Source organism: Vidua macroura, chromosome 7 (genome assembly GCF_024509145.1).
Source record: "Vidua macroura isolate BioBank_ID:100142 chromosome 7, ASM2450914v1, whole genome shotgun sequence".
Lineage (NCBI taxonomy): Eukaryota > Metazoa > Chordata > Aves > Passeriformes > Viduidae > Vidua > Vidua macroura.
Window position 1 is genome coordinate 28,609,515 of NC_071577.1, and position 27,932 is coordinate 28,637,446.

General features: G+C 40.5%; 1 protein-coding gene across 1 annotated transcript; it reads left to right on the forward strand.

The window, feature by feature from the left end:
• RALB (RAS like proto-oncogene B) lies at positions 1-26,812 on the forward strand. Its single transcript, XM_053982038.1, has 5 exons — positions 1-155; positions 15,870-16,027; positions 17,135-17,343; positions 20,055-20,232; positions 22,372-26,812. The coding sequence occupies exons 2-5, from the start codon at positions 15,914-15,916 to the stop codon at positions 22,489-22,491; spliced, it is 621 nt and encodes a 206-aa protein (XP_053838013.1). The 5' UTR covers positions 1-155; positions 15,870-15,913; the 3' UTR covers positions 22,492-26,812.
• The last annotated feature ends 1,120 nt before the right edge of the window (positions 26,813-27,932 follow it).

The window sequence follows — 27,932 nt, forward strand, 5'->3', positions numbered from 1 at the left end:
AGGGCGGAAGTGCGCGGCGGGGGCGCGCGGGCGGCGGCGCTGCTCCCTCAATGAGAGCCGGGGCGAGGCGGCAGCGGGAGCAGCGGGGCCGGGGGGCACAGCCGACACAGGAGCCGGGCTGGAGCCGCCGTGCGGAGCCGGGCCTTAGCCCCCAGGTGAGAGCGAGCAGCGACCTCAGGATCCCCCAACCCCGGGCTGGTGGGGGCCTCAGCCGTCCCGGCCGCGCGCCCTCGGCGAAGGCAGGCGAGAGTCGCCGGCTCCTGGCCGCAACCTGGGGATGTGGCTGAGCGCCCCCGTATCCGCGCCCTGCGGAGAGGGAGGGAAGGAAGGTGTCACCGGCGGCGCGGGGCAGCTCCTCTCTCCCGCGTGCGTCGGGCGAGGAGAGCCCCTCGGCTCTACCCGGGGGTTCCTCGGCCGTGGGAGAGCACCGGGGATGGGCGAGGGGAGAGCGGGGGCAGCCGGTGACCGTGGGGCCTGCGCGGGAGCCGCAGTGGGAGGCGAGAGGCCCCGCTCGTGGATTCGGCCGCTCCTGCGGCTCCCGGTGGCGCTGGGCTGAGGTGGAGCCGGGGACCACTGTGGCTCCTATCCTACAAGTGGGACGTGGGGGAGGGAAAGGGCGAAGAGGAGCTGGCCTTGAGCGTTAGTGCAGGCTGCCCTGCCTTCCCTTGGTGCCGTCGGATAAGTGATAACGTTTCGTCTGCGGGAGATAAACAGAGGGTTTGGGATGCTGGTGGTCTCAGCTGAGCCAGAAGTTCCTGGGGAGTCTTGTTTTATCTGGGTATGTTCTCTCTCTGCCCATCTTTATCCTCCCTGCAGCCTTACCCGTGTAGATCTTGTAGGAAGAGAAGGGTGGTGCCTGAGTGTGACCTTACCTGGAGAAGGGCAGGGAGTGAGGTGAGAGAAAGCAGCCCAGTCATGTTTCCTGAACAGCTGGTGGAGGCCTAACTCGGTCATTCTGCTGGAGCCCTGTTGAATCGATTCTGTTCTGAGAACAGGAGACTTAGCCTTGACTGTGCCTGGGCATTTTCATGGTGGAAGGGAACAAGGAGACTGTACTTGCACAAGGAGCAGCCTTGCCAATTTCAAAGCTGAAGTGTGCAGTCTGAGTAGTTTTGGGTTTTGCTTTTATTAAACTGTTCTGTTCTAACAGTTCTTCTCTGGTTACAAGATCCTCATTTCTCTTCTGAGGGACAGGGAGGTGCCTGTCCTCATGTTCAGAGGTACATGATTTTCAAGAAAAGCTGTCTTTATTTCTTAATGTCTTAAACGTTCCCTGCCCCGACTCTCCCCCTCCCACCCCCCAACTGAAGTTGTTAAAGTGAGAGCAGGAACTAACAAATCGGAACCAGACTTGTGGTTCTTGGAAGTGATTTGCTTGAAGGGTGAAAATAATTTTATTATAGTGAATATAATAGTAACAGGTCAATCTTACTTGACAATAGCATCTTTGCACTTATTCACGCATAGCAGACTTGCTAGAATAATTTTAACTATTTGCATTTTTGCTTGTGATCAAATCATACCAACTTACCATGGTGAAATATTTTGCATTTATTTCTTCTATTAAATACTTCATTTAGGAATAGAACAGCCTTCAGATTAGTCCTGTAAACAAGTTCCTGTGTTAGACTTTTAGCAGTAAATTGTTTATTTTCACTTCTTTTGGAGTAAGCCAAAACTTGATTCGGTTTTGCATGCCTGGAAGAAAGTGAAACTGACCTATTTTTGCTAGTGTTATGTATATACTGCAGAGTAATTTCTAGTCTAAAGATTTAGGTAGAATGCTTTACAAAAGCTCTTAACTGAAAGCTTAATTTGACCAGACAATATCCTTTCTTGGCCATCCTTTAAAACTCTCAACCTTGTCTCTAATTGTCAGTGCAGTGGTACTGGAAATCTGGGTAGAAGAGCAGTTGAGGCATTTTGATCAAATCAAGTCAGTAATGATGGGACACTGCCTGGACCACTTGGACATATACACTGAAATCCTGGATGGTTTATAGTTTCTGTGATCTAATGCCTCATTTGGACTCTTAAGTCTTTTCAGCTGCTTAATTGATTTTGCACCTATTGTTGTTTGACCGAATGCTGGATAAAATTACTTGCTTCTCTAGGAAGTGTTGGGGTCCAAGCTTCACATGGAACAAAACTGTCCTGTGAATAGAGCAGAAATGACCATATGAAGCAGCGGAACAAGCTGTAGCATCATGATTTGGGAATCTGGTTCCTAGTTTGTTCTTGTTCTGTAAACCTGTTCACTTTCCATGCAGTGGATAATTGCACAGTAACTCAATCATTTCCTACGAACTAGATTCAAGCTCCGTGTGACTGATTAAATGAATTGCTTTCTATTACACAACGGATTCATGTGAATTAATAGGCTCTTTTAGCAGGGGTACTGAGGGAGCCTGTTTCTCATGACAGCTGTGGCACACCCATGGGAATGCAAGTGCAGAGTGGTATCAAGATAAGCAGTGCCTGAGGTCAGTAGGTGTTTTGTGCCTGTTGCTGTAGCAAGCCACTTGGGATGGCAGTAGTGGTGTCCAGGGGTTTGAGTGAAAGGCAGTGGCTGGGGAGGCCACAGAAGTAGATAAATGTAGGTGCTTGATGCTTTTCAGTCCCTGGGTGCCTGACTTCAAGTAACTTTGCATGGCTCACTTAGGAGATGTGCTGATCCTAATTATCAACCAGGTTATATAGCAACTTATATTCTCAAACTCATTCTGTCTTGAGTTGGAAATACCATCCTACTGATAAAAACCTGCAGTTTTTAGATTTTTTCTCTTCATCCACCTTTGAGTACCATGTCTCTGCTAACTGTTCTGCATCACTGTCAAGCAGCGGTGATAAGATTCCATTGCTTGTTGCCTGCTATTGCTTGGAACAGCAAGGTCAGCAAACTGTCTTGGTTGTTTCACTCTCCTAGTGGTAATAGTCAATTTTGTGGCTTTTGTTGTATGATGCAGTTGATGCTTGTGTCTTGGTAGAGGTTCAGAACATGTATTTTAAAAGTCCTTGCTAAGAGCTGCTATGGAGCAATCATTTTGTTACTAGCTCTTTTAGCTCATTAAAAAGAACTAACCAACTTCTTCCATGCCTGCCCCAGAAATATCAAGTTGTCTTGTCATTTACGGAAGATAAGTCTGTATAAGTCATGCTTTCTCTCTTCATGTTCTCCCAAATACTGCTTTAATAGTAATATTAGAGGATCTGTTTTGTCTCTTGTGCTTGAGATGTGCAAATGTGTTTTTCAAGACCTGTCAAAATGAAAGTCATGGAGTCTTGTAATGTGACAATGTTATTTAGGCTGATGTGTAAGTAGCTACTTGATTCTTTATGGAAACAAAGTGCTCACTTAGAACTTCAACTGTTTTCTGGGGACCCTTGAGCCATTAGCCCTCCTTGCTGAAGTTGTTGACAAAGGAATAATGGTTGATTACACGAATATGAGACTTAATGGAAATGCAGTCCTGACTAGGAATCTTTGCTGGATCACAAGTCGAAGACCGAAAAAATCAGTTCTGGGATTATAAGCATTTGTTAAAGACTTAATCCTGTCAGCTGTTACTTTGTGAATTAGTGTTGCTGTCAGTTGAAGTGATTAGTGTGAAATGTTTTAGGCCACTAATAATGCAGCGAAACTGGAGTATTTAATATGCTCTTCCTAAATTTGGAATGTGTCAAAACTAATCTGAAGTCAAAAAGTCAAAGCATAGAACTGGAAAGCTGAAAACATGCTGAGTTAAGCAGATGCTGTGATTTCTCTGGTTTCTAGCTCTTTCTTTATATATTTTTACCTGTAGTGAAAGATTTTTTTTTTTTTTTTTTTCAGAAAAGTACTGGAGACCTAGACTTAGCTCCTATTTTGGGCATGGTAGATGGATATATTAAAGAATGTTTCCAACTTGGATTTAATATTGATGACTTTTTTTTTTTCCAAGCTGGTGATTTGAATCACAGGTTTAATAGAGGAAAGAATCCCACTTTATAGACAAGATTCTTATAGAGTACTGTATTACAAGATTATATCTAACTTGAGAAAGCACTTTAAAAGATTATTTGTAGGAACTACCTGAACCCTGGACTTCATCCTGCAGAACACACACTAAAGTGGCTTTTTCAATTTTTTTTTTTTTAAGTAGATGCTTTATAAGGTTAGTGCTACCCTGCTCCAGAGGATGCTGTCTTGGGTACCAGTCTAAAGCAGACATTTAACAAGTAAAGTAGTTTTAGATCAAGGTGCATGCCAGTTGCCTCAGCTTTCCAGAAAAGAGATGGTTTTGCTAACTGGGGAAGCTGCTCCCTGATTAAAATGAATTAATTGTAAAGTATTTAGTGATCTGTGATACAACCTTTCCACTAAACTGCTGCTGCAGTAAAAAGCTCCTCTCCATGATGATACTCTTCTGCTATTTAGTGTTCTTGGCTTACTGTGAGATCTCATTTTGGGTAGATAAGGAATTCTTATTAGTGTACTCACCAAGAAGTCTCACTGACTGGCTTTTATGGCAGCTTTCTACTTTTAACTACCATGTCATAAAATAGACTACCCAAGAAATTTAAGGAAATGATCTTTCAAAAGAGAGCACCAGTTTCAAGCACATATTCCTATCTCTCTTTGTACTTTATCATGTTTTAAAACACAGTTTAATAATCAATTTTTTAAACAATTCTGCAGGTGTTGGAAATTTACTTTTAAGTTTGTCTTACAAGACAAACTAAATTTCAAGTAGGCTTTATTGGTTGTATCTGTTCTGAAGTTTTAATGGAAGGAAACTGATTAAAAAATTATTAGGCAGACCAGTTGGTGGTGATACTGTGCATCTTTATAGTATTAGATAAAGTTTCTAATAAAGTGTTAGTCATGATGGATTGGCTTTAAGTTTTCTAGCTCTGCTGTACTACTTGTGCAAGTTGCAAAATGGGCCTTCCCACAGATAAGATTTATAGCAACTGCATTGCTGGGCACAGACTTGACTAAAAGTTGCTGAGGCTGGAAGATACTTGTGGAACTGCCTAGTCCAGTCCTCCTGCTGACTGCTACTCCTGACCCATAAGCTGGCTCATTATAATCTCTAGGCAGAGCTTTGTGCACTCCAGCTATTCTTATGGGAAAGACAACTCTCCTGCCTTGCTTGTCTGTCCTAAAGAGCCTGTAGCCATCCACACAGCATCCACATGGAGCCATGAGAGCTATCCCAGCTCATCTCTGTGGTCCCAGTGAGGTTCTAACCCCTGCAGCTACACACAGACCCTCAACATTTCCAGCTTGTTCCCTGTACTGCATGTATTAGTGTATGGAAGCAACCTGTTGTGCTGATTTTCCCGGAAAGGCATGAGCTCTGAGATGAGCTGGCTGTGTATCAGAATAGTAGGTTTTTTATTCTGGTTAAGTGCTCTGCAGAGATAGGAAATGTCTCCAGGAGCACACAAGAATAAATGCACAGTTTATATTCTGCACTAGTTCTGTATGTTCATGTGACCTGTCATTTGCTAGGTCATAAAGGGAAGTGTCCTAAGCTAAATGTGTCCTAATTCTCTGTGTTGAAGTAAAGTGGTTCTGAGTTAATAGTCTGCCACTCAAACCTAGAGTTACCATGCATGTTATATTGTGCCACTCTTAATTCTACAGCACTCTGGAGGCTGTGTTGAAGAGCACACATTTGGCTGTAAATGTTTTTATAGTGGTAGGCACAGCACTCTATGAGGGAGATCAAGGATAGCACCTCTTCCATAAGTAAAGCTCTCCACAGCTTTTTAGTCTTCCTAGCTATAGGGATACTGAAATTGCATAAGACCCCTGTACTGGTGTAATAATCCAGTTCCCATTTGAGGACAGAAATACTGCTTTTGGCTTTGATGTAAAGTATATGACTACAATAGTCTGGAAAACTGTTATTGAAAACATCTGCTCCTAGTCCAGTAAAAAGGCGGCTTCTTGCATGTGCAGAATACCTTGGTATGGTATTCTCTACCTCATTGGGGAAACTGGAGTAAAGAAATCTATTTAAAAATGACTTAACACAGCAACTGAATTACGGCTACTAAATGTCACTGTTGTTGTTTTGTGTGATGTTGTTGTTTTGTGTGATTGATTGAAAGATGGAGAGAAAGGTTTAATGTTTGACACTTGTGTGATGTTGCCTGATTGAGGGAGCTTAATGACTCACAGTACATATCTGTGAACCCCCGCAGTGAAGTCAGTGAAGTGCTTAAAATAGTGGAAAGTACCTTCATAGGCTATAGGAAGGTGATCTCTGAGTGCTCCTAGGGAGCTGGGATTCTATGGTTAAGAGTGAGCTCAGGGTGGGAGATTATTACTTGCCTATCTGCATCAAATGTGGTCTCAACAGTGGCTTACATTTCCCCAAATGGAGATGTGAGCATGAGATATTAACTTCAGTTTGCTAGCAAGGAATGTAATTGTATGGGCAGGCACATTTGCTTCTTCCAGTATTACCTGAATAATGTTTGGAATTGTGATTAATCCCAGTCATCTAGTTCACTGGGGAAGCATGATCTAGTGAGATACATCCTTTGGGGAAGCAACAGTAGCAGCTTGTGGCAGGTCTGCAGTGTCTGGTGCCATGTTTGTTGGACCAATGGGCTGGGTCTGACAGCCCCAGGACTGGGAAACAGTAGTGAGAGCTCCTGCAACTCTGTAGCACACTTCTTGTTTGAATTGGCATTTGTTGGAGTTTGTGAAATCAGTGGTAGTGATAACTTCCTTGTGGATTATATTTGTGCAGCTTTTTCACTGAAGTAACTGAAACCATGTTGTAACGTGGTACTGAGATGAGATTTGGTTATTTTGAGCTCCAGTGTGCCACTTAAGACACTGATTGTGTGATATGAGATGTTTGGCTGTTGTATTTGTTAGGCTTCTGGAGATCTAGTTAAAAATTGGTATGAGATTAACTATTTGAAGCATGTCACCACTGTTTCTTAGTGGTTTGGTGGACTTCATGTATGCTGTGTATCAAAGATGGACATGTTTCTGCATGGGTGAGCTTTCAAAGGAAGTGGAGTTGAAATACACTTTGCAAGTCAGTGGGAGTGAGGCTGTTGAGCAAGTCTGTTGCCTGAGTGTCACTTTTCTATGAGCCAAATTAACTAGTGTGAACAGTGGTGTCATAATTCACCCTAGGCAACTAGACTGTTACCGCCACAGTGACAAACTCTTAGCATAGTAAAACTGATTAATGGTATTAACTCAGTCTTTGTGCTTGTAGAAGAATTTGGTCAGGTTTTCTAGCAAGATCTTGTAGGGTAAGAGCAACATGGTAGATCCTTCTCTGCTGTAGTCTGTCTGCAATGTGTCTTCTGGGTGTTAATATTAGACTTGGAGGCTTTCTGAAAGTACTCGGAGAGGTCTGGCTAGATATTTCCCCACAGAAGAAGTGGTTTTAGCTGTAATGGCACTACTATCTTATGACTTTCTCTCCAGGTAACACTACCTTGCTGAAATAAAGAGTGTATTCTCCAGGTAACACTACCTTGCTGAAATAAAGAGTATATTCTATCTGGTGCTACATACGCCATACTAGTTGCTCTGTACTGAGTAATATGGAAAATAATGTGGAGAGTGATTTCTTACTTTTCCCCATAAAACTCTATGTAACTATGATGCTTGCATGCTGTCTGTGCATCAATGAGGCAGTTACTATAAATATACTGCCTACATGCAATGACAATCACTTCATACTGTTGATACCTGGCTGTTAAGAGCATTAGCTTTATAGCATGACATTGAAACCTTATTTACTTAAATACAGATGTATGTGATTTTTTTTGGGGGGGGGGGTGGGGGGTAGGGGAGGGTGTTCTCCAGTGCCTTAAAAACACTGTTGGAGGGAAGTCCTTTTTCTTCTCTGAGCTATTGCTCCGAAACAAGTTACTTGGCTGTTTTTCTTTCACTCTGATGGAATTGTAAAAATAAATAGCCAACCAAAATCAAGCAAACAACAACTGAAAAAAAAACCCCAAACAAACAAATTCAGATATTTAAGTTCCTTAGGAACAGGGATATATATTTGCTTATATTTCACTTCAGCATAAGATCCGAGTTTTAAAGGGCTGCTTTAAAGAGTTGCTCTTCTGAGCAATGGATCAGACTGATTCTTTCCTGTCACTAAATCTTTGAAGGTTGTAACCTTGCTACAGACTTGGACAGGATTTAGTTCCAGTTTTTCTTAGACATCAAGATTATTCTTAGCAAGGTTATTGGCTTGAGATTACTGCTGATGTGTAAGGTAATGTCTATTTGTAATAAGTAATCTAGAATGGTCCTGTACTGAATGAGTGAGAGGGCATATATTTAAGAATTTCATCTAGTAAGTAAATGTAAATTAAATGCTGTCAGATTTGCTTTCCAAGCTGCATGGATGCATCTCTGAAAACTTTTAAGAAGAGTTAAACTGTGCTTGGCAAGGATGGAGGGGACTGTGGGGAATGTGAGTATATACAGGTATTTTGTACTTAAAATGGATCACTGTTGTGGTGGTCCAGATCTGAACAGAGCCTTAAAAGATGGAATTATCCAAGTCTAGCTATAACCTGTCAGAAAGAGCAGCATGGTAGACTTTGTAGGTTGCAGGGACAATCATCAGTTAAAGGAGCAATGCACCTGGGAGTCTCTTGTTCTTCCTGTTCTACATAACTATAGGTATCAAAAAATCTTTCGTATACTCAGTCCACTCTTCTCAAAATCACTTGATCTTACTAAACAGTCCACTCTTCTCAAAATCACTTGATCTTACTTACTTTTTTAGTCTAAGTGAAGAGCTGGAGATGGCTTTGCATGCAAATGTGTGAAATAGTGAAAAGTAAGATACGGTATGGAGACCAGGGTCTCTAACAGAGATTCTTAATCCTAATTGGCTGGTATCCACTGGTTGGATGCCTGATGTTATTGATACTGTTGGAATATTTTAGTGTGATATCTGTGTTCTCTTCATGCATGCAGAGAGGGCTCCTGATCACAACTATATTAAAAATACTGTTTTTATACTCCCTGTGATATTTTCCAGATGAGCAAGTCTTAGGGACTCTCCTGCAGTACAAGTTCATCTCACAGTCTGCAGTCTGTCTTATTATGGAAGCTAATACTCCAGTCTGATTCTTTTCATGAAAAGAAATTCTGAAACGAAATGGTTCTTCAATCTGTGCCTGTCATTTCCCCAGCCTTGTAGGAGATGGAGAACAATAATGACCTGGCTTCAGGTTCTGGTTTAACCTTTAACTGCTGTAACATAGTGAACTTGCTAGTCCTGGTCTTGCTTCATGTGTCTGTTAGTTAGCAGTGTATATGTAGCTCCTGCCAGAGCATATTTATGACAGCCAATATCTGTAAGTGTACAAACAATTCTGGGGGGTTTAGGCAGGATTAGTAACTAATAATAATTGACTGAAATTGGTGTAATGTAACTTTCAGCATATCAAGTAAATGTATGTATTCTGTGTTTTTTCCTGTAATATTTAGGGATATGGTTATTGCCACTTTGAACAAGAATCTAGCCTATATAAAGAGGTTACATCCCTTCATGTGTACAGAGTAAAGTAGTTCCTTGCCTTAAATTCTTATTTTTCATCCGGATATTATAAAGTATTAAGTTTTCAAAATCTGTTTTGTTTCCTTTCCAGTGTCCTTATTGTGGCAATTGCAAGTCTACTAGTAGATATTAGGGAAAGAAAATGCCTGATTAGCAAAAGCAAATCTGAGCCTTGGGTTTCAGTCCAGTGCTCAGCCTGGCCACTGCAGCAGGGTGGGGCTGCCCCTTGTGTAAGGAGTGAATTGTGATCAGGGTCAGGCAACTGCCCTGTTTCTGCAGCAGTATAAGTAACTGCTTGGCTGCTAAACCTTCTTTGGTCTTAGTTGTGCAAACTCCCTTCACATCAGCACTGAGGTGTGTGTGGCCTTGCAGATGTGACTGACAGGCCCAGTGGGCTGTGCTGAATGGCTCTGCTGCAGGAGGAGATGGGCTGGAACAGCCAGGGGCAAGAAAGAGGGGACTGAGGCACAGGGGATGGGTGATATAAATGGGGACTGCAAAACTACTCCAATGTGCTCTGGGAGTCATTTCAAGCTGAATGAATTTTTTGATCCAAATAAACATGGCTCAGAAAAATCTATAAGCACAACCAAGAAGGTAGAAACATCCAGTATTACATGGGGAAGGATATTATTATTCTTATTATTATCAGGAATTTCTACCAAACACATCATGATCTCTGTTTAGCTTGGAAACCATTAACTGGATTTATGCCAAGAGTTAAGATGATAGCACAGCAAAAGACAGAGTAGCATTTGTAATTTTTCAGCCTGCATATCCTAAAATTTTCAGTGACATTAAATATGCCACTTAATCTCAAATGGGGTTTTTTAGTTGAATTACCATTTGGAGCATTTACAGTCCATTGAAAGCTAATGGAATTTCAGTACTTAAATATTTTCTGGGTAACCTCAGAATGGCTGAGGAGCTCTTACAGTTCATAGCTCAGTGAGATTGTTAATTAGTTTTGTGATCCAGGGAATTTCTATGACTGCATTCTTATGGGCATATCACAGAACCAAACATTTCAAAGCCGCTAATTCATATTCTGATAAATGAGGATCACTAAAATACCGTTGCAAACCTTGTTCTTTCTCTGCTGGCTTTTGATGACATCATATTTAAGTCTTTATAATAGGTTGAATACCCAGATTTTCCTTTAAAAGTAGGTATCTGAAGGGTTTAACAAAGCTCCTCTGTCAAGCTATTGGGCTAAGGGTTTCTAGAATCCTGTTTTAAAATCCGAAGAATGGCTGCTTTCAGTGGCAGGATAGCAATGAAAAGAAATGTCCAAAGATATCAGCTGCACAGCAAGAGAACAAGGGCTGATCTCAGCAATTTTGAGCTTAGAGCTTTATTTCAGTTTTAAATCTCAAACTGAATGGAAGAACTAGCAGCAATTCCAATTAAAGCCTTTGGAGGGTCTCAGATTCTTTTATTACAGCAGTAGAATATTTATTGGAAAACAGGTAGACTTAGTGAAGCTTCTTTTTTTTTTTTTTTTTTTTTTTTTTTGCCTTATGTACTTGGATGAACTGTAGCGAAGTTTCTTTCTTGTGAAGGGACAAGAGTGTTTTCCTTCAAGTGTTCTGCAGCTGTGGTGTCTTAATGCACGTGAAATAAACAGGGATGTGAGTGTGGTCTGGTTTGAAACACATGTAGTTATTCAGTTATAGTCTTTGAATCTTGGTATTAGGTAAACCAGTCCTGTTAGTAAACTCTGTTCTGAGCAGTTTTACTGTTTAGGTTGAGGAGCGGGTGGAGAAAAAGCAGTTTACTAAGCTGTTTATAAACAATTGCTTTGAAGTGCTCAGTTTCAAGGGACCAGCCAAGAATGACACAACATTGTGCAGGGGCTTTAGTTAACTTGCAGAAATTGTAATTTGTTACAATTACAAAGGAAGGCTGAAATAGCTGGTGAGTTTAGGGTTATGTATCTTACATTGAAGGTGGCATGGTTTGGTTAGTCCTGTGGCCAAGTAGAGATCTTCAGAAGTGTAAATCAAAACAGCTGATTAGTAACTCCTGTGGTTTGAATTGTAGACTCTGTGCTTCATGTGGGCAGCCTGTGCCTGGTGTAACTTTCCTTTCTTGATCTGAAGAGCATCTTTCACCAGCATCACAAAGCTCCTATTGTGCATAAGGCTGTGTGTTACCTATTATAGAATAAATGCAGCATTATCAAGTCAGTGGCTTAATCCTTATCTTTGAAAACAGATGAAACAGGTAATTGCTTCTATTTTCTTGAAGAAGAAAGACTGCTAGAAAAAGTGTATTCTCTGACATGGCATCTAGCAGTTTATTTCAAAGCAGGGTGAATGGTAACCAGAAGAAACCACCTCCCCTACCTCACTCCCTCAGATAAACTTTCTGAAGGTTTGGGGTGTGGTGGGGTTTTTTTGTTTGTTGGTTGGGGTTTTTTTTACACCTTATGACACTTAGCATATGAAGTTCAACATGGTGTCATTAGACCCCAGGGTAAAGTTACAGATGGAAGTTAAATAGATTGACTGACTGCCCAATGGATTGCTTCTTGTCCTGTCAGAGGAGAATGGATCTTGCTGGAAAGTAAACTGTGTCCAAAGAACAAGTAAAGAGCAATAGGGGAGAGGAGGAATCTTGCCACAGCGTTAGGTGTCTTGTCTGGACACCTACTCAGAGTGAGCTCTTCAGCCTTAAGGACCCTTTGCCTTAAATCTATGCCCCTTAAACTGAAGGGACTTGAGTAATGTTTTAAAGCAACTGCAATTGTCACAGGTTCTTCTAGACACTGCTCCTTTTTTTTAGAAGTGTTGGATTTCCCAAGACTTCTTTTTCTGTGAACAGATGAATTAATGTCAGTGTCTTGACTGCCTCAAGGATGCTTCATGTACAGAACAGGAAGAAAATTCATCCTTGCCTACTCAGAGATAAGAGGAGAGAGCTTCCACTTGTGTTAATAGATCTTTTTAAATTTTTTTTTACTTTTTTTAACCTCAAGGAACTCTTAGAAGTGAGCTTTGAACCATGTTGTGTAAACTGTTTCTTGGGCTGCAGAGGTACTGATAAAAATAAACAGTTGGCTCCAATGCCTTCTCTTGTTTCATTAGAATATTCCTATTATAATCTCACCATGCCCCTTTCTGAAGCAGTGATGTGCTGTCAGCCTGTTGTTCTGTAAGCACTGGTACTTCTGCACTGATACTGACTGTTAATCCTGTGTCACACTGCTTCAGCCTTGCCTTGTCCTCTGTTCTTGCCTCTTCACTGCCTGGCTATTCTGGGCTGGAGGGGGCCATGCTCCTTCTGATGCCACCGAAGAAGAGCTGCTTTGTGTGCAGCTTCTGGGACCTCACAGCGTGCACGCTGCACGGCGTCTGTGTTGTGAGCATACTGCTGCATTCACGGGGTCCCTGTAGTCCTGATCCTCTGAAATATTTGAGTGGCACTTGGAACAGCTCTGCAGGGAAGATCAAGTAACCTTGGCCATGAAGAGCTTGAGGTGCAATCAAACTGTAAATTTTTATGCTATTGGATGGATTTTGTTTAATATTATACTTTGATTATGAATCAGGTAATAGTGTAAGGCTGACCTTGCAGTTTCTACAGGCCGTTGTTTGGGTGGAATAGAGAAGGAAGATTTAAATATTCCCTCCACTTACCTTTATGATGAACTCAAGCTTGTTGGTATTTTTCCTAAAATAGAACTATTCGTTTACCATGACCATGTAAAGATGTGTTATTTGTATTGACAGAAAGAGAAGTCTTTTCTCTTGTCTATTAGTAAATTAGGCCTTTATTGTTGTTGCATAGCACAGTGGACTTAGTGTTGCTGCCTATTACATATTCCTAAGTTTGTGATGCCAGAAAAATGTCTAATTTGAAAACTTTGTATTAGATATCACAACAGTTACAACAATGTTAGGATGTCTGATAAAAGAATACTCACAGGTTAAAACAAGTCACAATTATATGAAAAGTAGCTAAGGGTCACACTCCAGAAAGCAGCTTATCTACTACTGTGAAAGCCAGACTACTCTTGAGCTAGGACAAAGCAGCATTCTCTACAATTTAAGAGCAGGCTGTGTTATTTTTATAACACTTAAAGTCCCTGAACTGTCTCATTGTGTGGCCAATCTGTAGCTCTTGTTTCTTGGGTGTTTATGTCCAAGCAAGCTCAATTCTAGTTTATTATTTGTAGACTATGTGGACAATAGGCAAAGCAACAACTTCTGGAGTTCAGGTGCTACCTGTTGTGTTTTTTCACATTCCCTTGGCAGGGAAATGTTCTCTTTCTCTCTTGCCTCTCTGGTGACTTAGAGTTAAAAATCAGTCTCTGTGGCAATGGCTGAATTCACCGTCCCCAACAAATGTATGTTTGTGCTGTACAGGGAGAACCTATGGAGAAGTAGGAATTGTAATGCTCCATTTCTGTACTAAGGAGTGTCCTGGATGAGGGAGCTGATGTATAACATAATAGAGAAGATTAACAGAGGAAAATATCTGTCTTCACTTACCAGTGTTTATCCCAGAATGAGCACTTAAAGATGATTAATTTGCATTGCTGTACTAAATGTGTGTAGCAAACAGGTGTGAGTAAAAAACTCTGCATGGAAAAATACTTCTGCTCAGATGTTTGAAAATGCTGTCCTGAGGGCACTTCTTGATTGTTGGCATGTTTGTTCTTGTATGCATGAGTCAATGAGAACTTAGTTTGATTTGTTGCTTTTCAGAACATCAAGTCATGACAAGGAAAAAAAAATAGTTGCTGTCAGTGTACTCTAAGGGCAGTTGTCCAGACTGGTCATGGAATTGTCAGTCTCAGAATGCAGGGCACATAAACTGGATTGCACGGAGCAAACTTCTTTCAGGGAGAGGTTTGGACTGGACAGTATCCAAAGGTCCCTTTCCAAGCTAAATTATCCTATGGCATGTTTGTAGGCTGATGATCCCTTAGTCTCTTGTTAGTTTTGTTTAGGCCAGCTGCTTGTCCTGAAGTCAATTTTCCAATATACTACTCAGTAACTTCTACTGCTGGCCTTGTGTTTCCATACAGTAATACTTGCTGATGTGGCAGTTGCAGTGTTTTTCGAAAGTAATCATGTCCAGGTAAATTTGAGACTCCTGGAAGGTCCATTGCTTCTGTGCTTCTGGAATAAAGTGTGCTGCTGTAAATCAAGGCTGGTACAGCCACTTCCTGTAGCAGTGTTTTCTGCTGGTCTCCTTACAGGTCTCTGCCAGGATATGAGCAGTTGGGGTCCTTTGTGGTGCTCCAAGGGCACAAGAATCTCTATCCTGCCATCTACCATATAAACATCATGTGTCTGAAATATTCATATTTGGGTTTTATTCTGTGTGGGAATCCTGACTGGTGACACATCTTTGTTTCACTTATTTCTGCTTTTATCTTCAGTGTGCTGTCCATAGAGATGCTGCTTTGTGCTAATCAGCATGGCAGCTGCTGCTTGTGCTTCTGGTACAACTACTGTGTCCAGCTACTCTTAAAAAAACCCAACCAACCAAAAAAAAAAGGCAGTATTACTTTTAAGGAGCCTCCAGTATTTAATTACGAGGCTCACATAACACACAAACAGAGGCTTGTTAGCTAGGGCTTGTTTATTGAAGCTAACTTCTTTATGGCTTGGCAAAATCAGGAGAAGAATAGGAACTAAGTTTTGGGGTTTTTTTTGGTTTTGTTTTTTTTTTTTTTCTGTAAAGCAGGATTTTTTTTTTTCTAAGCAAATTAGATTTGCAGCATCAAAAGGCAGGAAGAGTGTAAAATAAATGGTAATGCCATGTCATGAGACTTTTTGCTAGAAGCTTTTGCAACTTGTTCCTGCCAATTTACTGTGTATATCTGCTGTTTTCTTAGCCTACGTAGAGAGAAGATCAAAAGCCAGATTTCTGCCTATGAGCAGATCTAAGGTATAGCTGTATCAACATTAAAGAAATATTTTAGAAAGGTGTAATGCCTTATAACAAGAATAATAAAAACCACTTATTTTCATATCTTTTGAGAAAGAGTGAGTTTTTCTTTAGAAACTGTTCTAGACACTAGTCTTGTAGGCTGGGTTTACAAATTAAGAGTAGCTTGTTAGAAACCTTTGCCACTTTTATTAATCATACTGTAGTCACAAATAGAAGGCATTTGTTTTAATACTTTGTCCTACTCATACTTTAGGCATGGTTTGCATGCCAGTGCATTGGAGTTGCCCATTCTTTAGGCTTGCAGGGCAGGGCTTTAATCTGGTCTTTCAGCACTTGTGAGACACTTTACCTGTATGCTACTCTGATGTCATCAATGCCATGGATGGGTGACTGTGCTGCTTTTCTCTGCAGATCTGATTGGTTGCCTGGCACTTCGTCTGTGGCAAGCAGGGACAATGGCTGCCAGCAAGAGTAAGAACCAGAGTTCCTTGGCCCTCCATAAAGTAATTATGGTTGGCAGTGGAGGTGTGGGTAAATCTGCCCTCACACTTCAGTTTATGTATGATGAGGTAAGTAACTTCGGTTCAGCTTCTCTAAAGCACAAATTCATATGGCTTGCTAAGCTTTTTTATGTGGGACAGGGGAACTAAATGTGATGAGCAAAAGACCAGATGACCCAGCTGGCAGGAGCAGGATGTAGAAAGGTGGAAGATGTATCCTCTGGGAACATCTCTGGCTAAAGGTGACAAAATTGATGCTTATTTGTTAAAAGAAGTGTCTTCAGAAGTCATGCATAATGTATGGGTGCTTGTGTACAGAAGCTGTTACTACTTGGAGTTGAAGTTTAATTTTGTAATTTAGGTCAGTTAAGGATGAAGTCAGAAGTAAACATACTAGCTCATTCTGAGCCAGGTGATGAAGTAGGTATGTTCATAGCATGAATTCTTCCATACTGGTATACAGGAAGCTAGATTAGGCAGCCCACATTAGTATGTGAAGGAATACATAATCCTGTAGTTCAAAAGTTAGTATTTATCTATAGGTACTATAGTAGTGTTAAGTATCTGAACAGGTGATGTAGTCAGTCATTAATGAAAGCCAGCCAGCTTAATTGGGCTTAATTGTTGTGTTCTGAGGCTGAGAAACTCTTTACCTCTCTACTTCTCCGCTGGATGTGTGTGGAGAAGTTAACTAAGTTGAACTGGCAGTGACTTTGTGGATCTGATCAATACTGAACGGACTAAAAGTATGTGCCTGTGTAATTATGGAACAGGCCTTTGTGTTCAGCAGCTGGATGCTCTCATCTACACCTGTTAAAAGTTCAGATACCTGTTCCTGAAGTATATTCAAATGCATTTTCTTAAAGTGGGAGATCTAGATAATGTCAGCACATTGCTGGTAACTTACACTGCAACTCTGTTCTTAAATTGTACTGAAGTTGCTGACATGTTTTGTGTAGCAAAACTTGACTAGGCAAATTGGCTCTTTGATGTATTAAGGGCTTAAATAATTTGCTTTTAATAGTAACACTAAAAAAAAAGCAGTGGAACTTAGTGGCTGACTGAATTATGAGAAGGTTTTGGGGAATTTAAATGTCACTGAAGTGAAAGAAGGAAGACGGACAAATACTGAAACTGTTTGACAGTAATTCTAAACACTGATCCCTTTCTTGTCAGTTTGTAGAAGACTATGAACCTACCAAGGCTGACAGCTACAGAAAGAAAGTAGTTCTGGATGGTGAAGAAGTTCAGATAGACATTCTGGACACAGCAGGACAGGAGGATTATGCAGCTATCAGAGATAACTATTTCCGCAGTGGGGAAGGGTTTCTTCTTGTCTTTTCAATAACAGAGCACGAATCCTTCACAGCAACAGCAGAGTTTCGGTGAGTAGTTTCTCTCCTAGCCAGGGGAAGTTATCCAGTTCCTGTGTTGCTCTGACAACTCTGCCTAAAAGCTACAGCTCTTTATTCTTTGTTTGTTACCATTTAATTGATAAGAGTGAAACCTGACCATTTTGCTCTCAGTAACTGATAACCTAAACCACAATATTCAGCCTCTGGCTTTAGTAATCTTTGTGCCTGCAACTTATGAGTACACTATGCCAGCAGCAACTTCAGGCAAGTAACAGATTCTTGGACTCTTAAAACAGGCATATTCCAGCCAATTTTCAGTCTTCATGGATGTGAAGTTTAATTATCTTAGAACAGTACTTCTGGAATTAAGTCTGTCTTTTGGCCAGGTTTCAGACACAGTATTGCTTACTGCTAGAAGCAGGTGCTTTAAGGAAGGGAAGGATTAGCCTCCACTCTCAGGTATGGATTGGTGCCAAACAAGGGTTGGCAGCCAAGCATTGCTATTGTAGGCAGATGTATTCCTAGAAAGACACAGGGTAGTAGTAAGCACTTCCATTTTTCTTCTTGGGATTAGCAGTTCTGATGTAAAAATTGGCACCAGATTGACCATAGAAACTGCTTGTGTAGTGTGGGGGGTAAATAGAAAAGGATTTAAACCACTACTCTGGCTTTAGAATCCATGTAGCCCCATTCTTCAGGGCAAGTGTTCTAACTCTTTGATAATACCTGTTGCTTCAGTAGAAGGTAAGCTGGAGATTGCCTGGAACAGCTGTATAACTTGAAGGAAAACTTCCCAAAGCATAGGGAAAGTTTAAGAGTTCCTTATGCTTGTCAGAATAAAAGCTCTTTATCAGTCTGCCTTATGTTCCCTTTGCTTCAGTGGTACAAATTTAACAGATACTGACTGGTAATGGAAGTGCTGTAGCTGAGGACACTTATTTCTAGGTTTCCCTTAAAGCTAAGGCAAACTCCCCTTGCACACCAGAACTTAACATATCATACTCTTTCAACAATAGTGGAAGACCACAAAATCTTTCATGAGATATAAAAATACTAGTCCATCTTCACATAATACTTCTGTGACTTTGTTCTGCTTCAGAAGGCTGACAGTCATGGGACATATAAGCAGAGCTCAGTTTGCTCTAACTGCAGCTCTGAAAGGAGCCAACAGTTCCAGCTGTTAGAGGACTGCAAAACTGAGTGCTAACACTGATGTAAGATGGAGGAAAAGGTCAGGTAGCACTCAAAGAACACAAAGAAAATGAGACAAGTGGAAGCATTTGGTTTTGGCTTATGTGCCTAAGTGAAATATAATGTTAAACCCAAAGCTTAAGGCTTTGAATGAAAGAGAGTAGGAGTATTTATCTTGGCAGTTTGGTTTTTTTGTCAGACTTCTGTAACTAGGTTAATGGTGTGTTGGTTCAAGATTCCAGCAAAACAATGAAAAAGCAATGCTAGCCCTGAAGATGGGCAAGAAGGGCCTAAGAGCTTTGTGATGCAGAATCTCCTACTTTTCAATGGTTTGGAAATAAAACAAATAGTGAAATTAGTTAAATGGAATATTTAGGCTGATATGCAAGAACCAGCTCCTTGGTCCAGGAAGGAGTGTGGAATGGGTAGTATGAGTCACCAGCATCCCAGGCCAAACTGCAGAGTGGTATTATTTGCTGCAGAGCAAAAGGTTCCAGAATTCTAACACTATGAAAAAGTTGAATACTGAACAAACAATAGGTTTGTCTTTAAACCCTAGCTCTCCTGCTGATGCTAAGCATTCAGTGTTTGCTTTCAGTGCCTCTTTAATCTGAAAATGTGTGAAGATGCAGTTAAATGCAACAGCAGATTGTCTGCTTCAGTGTTAATGCTATTTTAGAGTCTCATGTACTCTCCTTACATTGTTATTTTGTAGATGGAAAATGCAGGCATCTCTCTTGGTGAGATGAGAGGGTGTAGCACTATGCTCATGCCTCGTTTAGGTCTTCATAACTATTTAAAAATAGTTTAGAGTAGTAGATTTCTTCCAGCATCCTAGATGGACAGCAGCATGTGTCAGTCTGGTTTCAGCTTGTGTTTTACCCCAGTACAGACTGAGACTGGTATGCAACATCACTCCATCTCCTTTCCTGGACACCGGTACATCCTCTTAGCGTGACAGGATAACGCTGGCAGTTGGAATATCTTCTTGGAGTCTGTGAAGGAGGAAGGTTGCTAGTGTTTTAGTTCAAAATTGTGTAGTAACTCTCTTCTTTGGGTAGAGTTGAGGTAGCCATTAGGAATGATCTCTGCCAGCTACTGGGCTGTTTGCAACCTACTGCCTTGGCAAAGACTTGATGTTGCCCAGACCTATATAGAGATGTGATGCAGACTGTGAATTAAAGATGGTGACTGAATGCCGAGGTGGAACTTGGCAAACATGGCACTTGTACTCTTTTTCCTCATTCAAGTGTGAACTCCTGCTGCCCGTTGCTCTTCTGCCATACTCTTCTTCTTTCCTAGAGCCTGATTACTCACTAACTAAATGGTAAAACTGCCTTCCTGGAAGTGTGAGGCTTTCAGCAGTGTAAAGCCCATAGCATTACTATGCTAATCTTGGAATAATTTTAAAGTGTGTGTCCAACTGCTGGGAAAAACCCAGTTGTAAGCACTAATAATGTACAGACCACTTGATCCACTCCACATAAGTGTGGGAGTTTTGTTGCTACAACTAACACAGATATTTTTATTTTTAATACCTCATGCATTAGGGAACAGATCCTGCGTGTGAAGGCTGAAGAGGATAAAATCCCTTTACTGGTAGTGGGAAACAAATCTGACTTGGAGGAGCGCAGACAAGTGCCTGTAGAAGAGGCTCGAAATAAGGCAGAAGAATGGGGGGTGCAGTATGTAGAAACCTCTGCCAAAACTAGAGCGAATGTAGATAAGGTAAGAGAAATGACATCTGCTCAATTAGATCATCACTGCTTGTTTAGTAGCTGACTCTTGCTGGGACAAAAGCAAGTCCACCGTTTGGTTTCTGAAAGCCTAGTTTATTTTAAAAAACACAAAAAAAACAATGAACTTACTGGAATGTGTGCACTTAAGCACATACCTAGCTTAAGGGAACCTGAGATCTGGAACAAGTTAATGCTATAGCATTACAATAGCATTACAAACATTTAACTGTTTGTACCTGAACAAATAGTTTTAAAATAATCCTTTGGGTAAATGGTTCTAAGGATTACACAAGTATCTTATTTTGTTTGTAGGGTGTGTCCTTCTAATAACACCAACAAATAACAAGCTATGGACAATTAGAAATTGTTCCCCCTTCCCTATAAAGCTACGTGTTTAAGCTACGTGGTTAATCTTAAAAATTTTATTCTTGTTTTCTGCTAAGACTACTTTCAACTGTGAGAAGAACTTTTTGCTGTGTCCCTGTCCTGTTTTGGCTTGTCCGTGGTGGTATAGGACAGTTATTCTCATGTTATTTTGCTGCTGGTTTCTTGCATAAACAGTGGTGGTGGGATATTCTAGAAGAGAAATTAATTATGACTATGGAGTGTTTGTCCTGTATAGAGGACAAATCAATTTCAGTCATCCCCTTTATTTTGTTTGTAGTGAGGAATTCTTGAGGAAAAGGGTGCCTTTTTACTTCACCAATTCACAGAAGATGATATGAAATTACTGTTTGCATCCTAAGCGCTCCAGATATGTCTTACTAATATGCATCTGTTTAAAGATTACAAATTTTAAGCAGTTTTCTCTTTGGATAAAGAACACTTGCAGCTAGCTGTACTCTTCTAGACAGCTTCCTGTTCTTCTATATTAGTTCACTAGTGGAAATGCTGTTGGTGCACAAGTTACTGGCAGGAACTCCTTCTCTCTTTAAAACTACAGTATATGAAACTTTTGAATTGAGACGTCTTGATTTAAAGAACGTGGCATAATTTCAGTTTGGTGAAGTCACGGTCACTTGCATAAACTGGGTGATGTAGTGAAACATGAATATTTAGACTTGCTTTTTCCTATAAACATCTCATTACTAGTGAATGGCTAGCCTATTTTATATTTAGACTAGTTTTCTGATCAGCTGAGATTAACAGCAGTGGAGCTGTGTGTCTGGAGTGTACTAGCATGGGGATCTAGATTTGTTGTTACAGGTCTTCACTGGCTAGCTCATGTGGCATACCAGTTATCCTCTGTATAAGCACTGTTAGGTGCATTGTACAAGAAGATATTTTTCTTTGTGGTGATTGTGTGTTAGTAATGGGGCAGAATAAAAAAAAACTTAAGAGGGTTTTGAATTACAAACTAATCTAGTTTTGAACAATAACATGGTCTTGTTTCCAAGTATCAAAGGCTTGAGAGTTCTCTGTTTGGAAAAAAAACACACTTTAGTTCTACAGAGTGATGCTAAACTCTTATTCTGTAATCATTAAAATAATTTTAAATAAAATAAAAATATTTTAAAATAATCCTAAAAATAAACACCCAATGACTGTACAGCAAAACAGCTCTTGCATCTTAAGTGGTATGTACCTAGACATCAGGAATACAGGGGTGAAATTGCCTAAGTTTTGGATGAAAACATTAGAGAGACATGAAAGGAAGCATGACTTTCTCTGAATTTTTCTTAGAACATATTTTTGAGAATTTTTTGTGCCCTGTCACTTGAATGCTGCAACTTTGTAATTACAGACCAAGCATAATAGTAACTGCATGGAAAAGATTGGACTAACTGCTTTCTATAGTTAACAGCACTGGAAAAGTTTGCTAGTTAGACAAATGTTCTCATGAGCTCTGAATGCTGCTTTTGTGCAAGAATGGTACTTAATAAAAATCCCTTAAAAGAGGGCTGTTGAATTTTTTGATAACCAGGTAAGATTGTGCAGCTTTTTGTCACTGCTTGACACACTACATAATTCTTACGTTGCGTTTGTCACAGGAATCTTTGTCTAAACTTACTACTGCTGTGTTGAGTACAGTGTGGTTCTACATCTTTATTTGCTGCTGAATACAGTAGTTTTCATCTGCTTTCTGGCAGCTGATGTTGTTTAATCTTTCTTTATTTTTCTCTCCTAGGTATTCTTTGATTTAATGAGAGAAATAAGAGCAAAGAAAATGTCAGAAAACAAAGACAAGAATGGCAAGAAAAGTGGCAAGAACAAGAAAAGCTTTAAAGAAAGATGTTGCTTACTGTGATGCTTTGGAACTGTAAATATCTATCTACAGCTGGCACGGATAAAATACCACTAAGGATATAGGGCTGGATTCATGAAAGGAAGTCTGTATTGACTCCCTTATCTTTTGCTTTGCATATCACACCTTTAAAATGTGAAAACAACTTTGCAACCATTTCTGGTATCCAACAAAACCTTTGCCTCCTTAAACTGAAATGGGCTCCATCTTCCAGCTTTCAAAACTAGAAATAGTTTCAGAACTACAGTCCTTCTGCTTGGTTACACGATGTACTTTTGTATTAACTTCCTTCTAATGTTTCTCTGTGTTTCTCTTGAACCTCTATTGGCCTTAACCAGCACAGCTGTTCAGGTTCAAACACTTTTTCATGCTGTTGCTGCGCTCCTTGATGGTGCAAACTGCAGAAAGGCTAGATGACACCTAATAAAGGGTTTGAGTCTCCATCTTCTCTTAGTTGTCACTGATATTTCTTACACCGAAATCTGCTGACTTCCTTCCCACACTCCATGTAAGAAATAGCAACTGACAGTTGAGAGTCAACTCAAAACAAACTTTCTTCTGTGTTCTGCTTAGTCAATACAGCATTCATGAATCAAGCCTATGGACTCAATTCAGACTTATTTAGGAAATGCAAAAATTGATATTTAAATACAGGCTAGATGCATTCCCTGCTGGGGTCTGTCCTCTCATCCTTAAATTAGTGGTATGGGGTGAGAAAATGACTGTAAGCCTTTCTTCAAAAGGAATAGTATTATCATCATCTCCCTGAAATGCTGTCCTGGGTTTCTTCCATGTATTGTCTTGACTCAATTACACTTTACATCTATCTTCCTTCCCTTCCCTTGTACTGGAATAGTGGAAATAGGTGATGATTTAATGAGTTATGTTTATATTGGAACACTTGTGATGATAATGTTGGAAAGTGAGAACATCTGCATCTGTCTCCTGTCTTGCTGAAGATGAAAATGGTGAATAAGGGTGGGTCCCATCACACAATCATGACCTGGAATAGGTGAGGCATATATGTTACCTCTCAATGATTAGCTGGCTAGTGAACTGTATGGTGTCAAAAAGCAAATGAAGCTAAGCAGTTGCCACATCTATTACTCACTGTTAATTTTATATGTACTGTTCCTGATTCACAGCAACCTAGCACATGATGAGTTTTGCTGTCAGTTATGCAGTGGTGGTCATGTCTGTTCAACAAAAACAGTCTAGAAGTGGAAAAGTCAGTACTTAGCAGGTCCTGTTGTCAGCTGAATGAAATGAACTTTCTGATGCAGTTTAACTGAAGTGCAGTTGCCAAAATTCACTTCTGTCACTGTGGAAAAGAACTCTTCTGGTTGTGGACTTTCTCAATGAATTATGGCTATCTTCTGCCTCCACGGAGTAGAGAAACTTGGAGAGTAGCTGTATCTTGCTGGTAACTGGATGCTTAAAACACAGTTGCTTGGTGAAAGTAATTTAAATGGTTGTTCAATGAAGCTCACTGCAGCACTAAATTAACTAATGGTCTTTCTTCCTGAGATGGAGTAGTGAATACTGTTCAGTATTTAGTGTTGTAATTTGAGGTTGAAAAATATTTTTTCATATGTACTAGATTGCTTTTGTGCGTTCTGTCTCTGAACATTGAAAAAAGTAAGGTGTTATCTACATCAGAACCTCTGTTGACCTGAGGTTTCACAGGGACTTACCACAAACTCATTGTCTTCCATAACTAGTTCATCTTGTCAGGCAACTCATTGGATTGGGGAAACTGTACTAAATAAAAGGTGCTGTAATCTTCATTCTTGTCAAATTAAATTCCTCCTTTGTTACTCTTATCTTGTATGGGCAGAAAGAAAGGTTAACCAGGTCTGGAAATGCTTCTCTGTGAATAGTATAATTAATTGTGAAGTTGGCTTTGTAATGCCCAATAGTCTTTTGAAGCAGAAGCTGGAAGCCTGCTGGCTTACAAAACTTGTCACTTGAGCTGTGTCACCTGTGTCTAAAGCCTAAGCACCTAATAGGACACTGGGAGCTCTAATACATCTAACAAATTTTCCTCTTGAACTTCCATGGATAAAAGTCCATTTCTGACTGTATAATGTGCATACAGAAAATGAATGTCCTCTTCTGGAGGAAGGCAACTCAGTTAGTTTGGTTTTAGTTGAGACTTAAAGGTTAAGTCCTTAATTAACCTAAAGGATAAACAACAGTTGAGTTCACATTACAAGCTTATCTAGGTCAAGCCCCTCCAAGTCGGGTTGTATATAACAAAATTGAATAAACTGTCCTTGCTGTATGAATAATGAGTTCAGCAAAGCTCACAATGAGCAGCTCAGCTATGTTGGCACAAGAGACTTGCATGCCTTGACCTTTGATCTCTATAGTCTTAAAGTACCTGACAGTATTTGATAGGACAGATGAATTTCTTCTCAGAACAGCGAGTCTCTCACTTGTGTTCTTACAGTCCATGTGCTGTTCTCACTCAGGTTATTTTTTTTTCTCCAACTGATAAAGCTATGCCACTGAGGTGGACTTACCTGGAAGAAGGTGCTTGCTGTTTCATGGCTTGATGCTGCATCTCTACAGTGTTCTGTTCTTGTCACCTGCTCCAGAAAGACTAGGCCTGGAGACGATATAAAGCAGCTTTTTAGTTTTCCTCTTCTGTTACTTGCAACAAACTCAGTTTAACTTGCCATTTACAGCTGAAAACACAATAAACAAAGCAGCTACCTTGCCTACTTTGGAACAGTGGGCAGCAAGCTTTCTGACTTGTAGCAGAAAGGCAATAAAACTGGTCCCCTGGACTGAAATCCTATTATCTCCACCTCATGGTGGAAGTGCCTGAATGTATGCCCTTCTGAATAGGGGCAATATGATTTGGGGGATCTTAAATGGCTTCCAGGTGTGCTTCACTGGACATCAATGGATATCACCATCAGGTGGGTTGAGTGGAGTGAATATAACATGGCACAGCATCCTGTGAGCAGTGTGAATGGAGCTTTGCGTAACTGGGGTCAGGTACGTCAAATAAGTGATCACTTTGGCAGCAGGGGGTGTGTGCCTGCCTGCTGGCCTGGCTGTGTAGCTGAGGAGACTGAAGGCTGGATTGAAGCTGAGGTGTTGTATCAGCCTTTGCACGTTGGGTAATTAAAAACCACGGCTTCTCTTTGTTGGTATAATGCGCTCTTAAATCATTCTGGAGCATGGCTGTAGGCAGGTAACTGGATATTTGCAGCTGGAGGTCATGCAAGACTTGACTATGCACTTGCACTTAAGCATTCAAGTATTAATCTTGTGTAATGGCTTAACATGAACTGTTTACTGCTACGTGCAATCTTCCATATGTGGCTTAGCGTCAAGTGCTCCAGTTTTCTTTCTGGTTTGAGCAGAGCAAACAACCCCCTGTTATAACAAGGTCTAAATAATATGAAAAAAAGCAGGACTCCAGGACTGCAAAGGAAGACTTGACTCTTGAAGAGGAGCATCTCTCCAGGTGGGAATACAGATGCAGCATGAAGTGTGTTTTCAATGACTTGTGCCATATGTGTTCTTATACAGACTGATGCACTTCTACTGCAGTTTCTAGGGGAACACTTGGCTTGATGAGGAGAAAGATGTATGCATACATTTACTGGGCATTAAACTTCAGTAAGATGTTGATAACAATCTGAAGTTCCAGTTGAGTCCTGTCTGGCTTAAGTATAATGCTCAAGAATACTTCAGGTCCAAGGTACAAAACTACGATCTGGAATGCAGTAAGAGGTATGTAGGGGGGATATGCATCTAACTAAATGCTCACCCAGGTCTTTTTTTAAAGCTTTTCAAAGCATTAACCCAGTTCTTAGGCCTGACAGGTCTATCAATTCTTGCTCAAGAAGAGGATACTGTTATCAGTTCAGCTCAGAGCCTATGTAGACAGAAGCTTTCCTTAATTGCTATAAGCATATGTTGTAGTGTTCACCTCCTGTTGACTTCATAGTTAGGAGAAGGAGGGAAGAGGAACAAATAAAAAAGCTATGATTTTCACCGTAATCTCCACACTTCATGGAAATGGCAGGTGTTCCTCTTGGGAGGGGAAGGTGTTATCTCTAACACCAAGTGAGAAGTTTAGTGTAGAGGAAGTGATTGTGATTGCAAGATTTAATGAAACTGCCTCTAAACTATGTATGCTATACTATACGATGTAAATTCTTAATTTTTTCCTTACATAGCTTCAGAGCTTTGTCTCTAACTTGCACAAACATTTTAATGTCTGTAAAACTGGTCACTTTTCATTATCATGCTAATACAACTGATTTGTATTACTATTGATAATAAAAAGAAAAAATGAGCTTCATATTTGTTTGTTATTGATTTTTACAGCATTCTAAAAGCATACCTCATCTCCAAATTCTTGAATGAGCCAGCCACTGATTTTCAGTGTCAGTAACTAACCTTTCTATCAAATATATAACAAGATTACATTGCAGACTATGGGAGGTGTTGAAGAGATGACTGAGACACTCATCATTGGCTTTCTGGAAATGGTATGCATGTTTTTCAGGACTGAATTGACATAGTTTGATTCATTCACGCTTAATTTTCCAGAACTTAATTGGATCAGACAGCTTGTATCAACTATATGAATGACAGAGTTGCTTTGTCTCTTCTTCAGACAGTCTTGTGCCTTTGAATAACAGAATAAGCAACACTGTGTGGAAAAAGTAGTCCTTAGTCTTTTGAGTGTGCCAGACTCCATTCTCTGTGTAGGTTTGTGGTGAATGAACTGCAGGAGAGAAGCTGAGATGCTTCTGAGGCAGAATGGCTCAGGACAGACTCACTGCTCTCTAATGCCACTTAATTTGGAGTGGCAGAACAATGGGATTCAAAGTAAACTTCCAGGCAGTTTCTGCCACCACTGCTGTACAAGTTGGAAGTGGAACATTCTCTAGCTGATGACTTCTGGCCAAGGACTACAGCAATTTACATAATCTTGTTTACATGGTGCTTGCCTGGTGTTTGCCCTGTGTTTCTGATTGCCACGGTGGTTTATGTTGCTCTCCTTCCCAGTGAAGTAACTTTTAAAATACTGTGGCAGAGAAAGGGTAGCATGGAAAGTGTCATGTAGGAAGCAAGAGAGGGTTCTGAGCACAGTTGTGTTACACTGCTATACCCAAAGCCCATATTGTCACCTTTTTCTTCAGATAGTCTGCAGATGCTTGTTGAGGAACAGGCTTGCCTTTGGTCGCAGCAGGATGAAACAGGAGGATGATGACTTGTACATGGTTTGGCTCCTGCCTTTGTGTTTGCCTGTATTCTGCCCCAACCAGAACATTTTAGTATGGTTCTGTGAGCTAGGTGCTGACAATTCCTGGGATGGTACAGGCACCTCTTCCTGAGAACTGCTGGCTCCATCTTGTGGATTTAGGAGTTAGAAGCTCTTCTGTGGAGAGGGGCTGGCTGTTCAGCATGCTCAG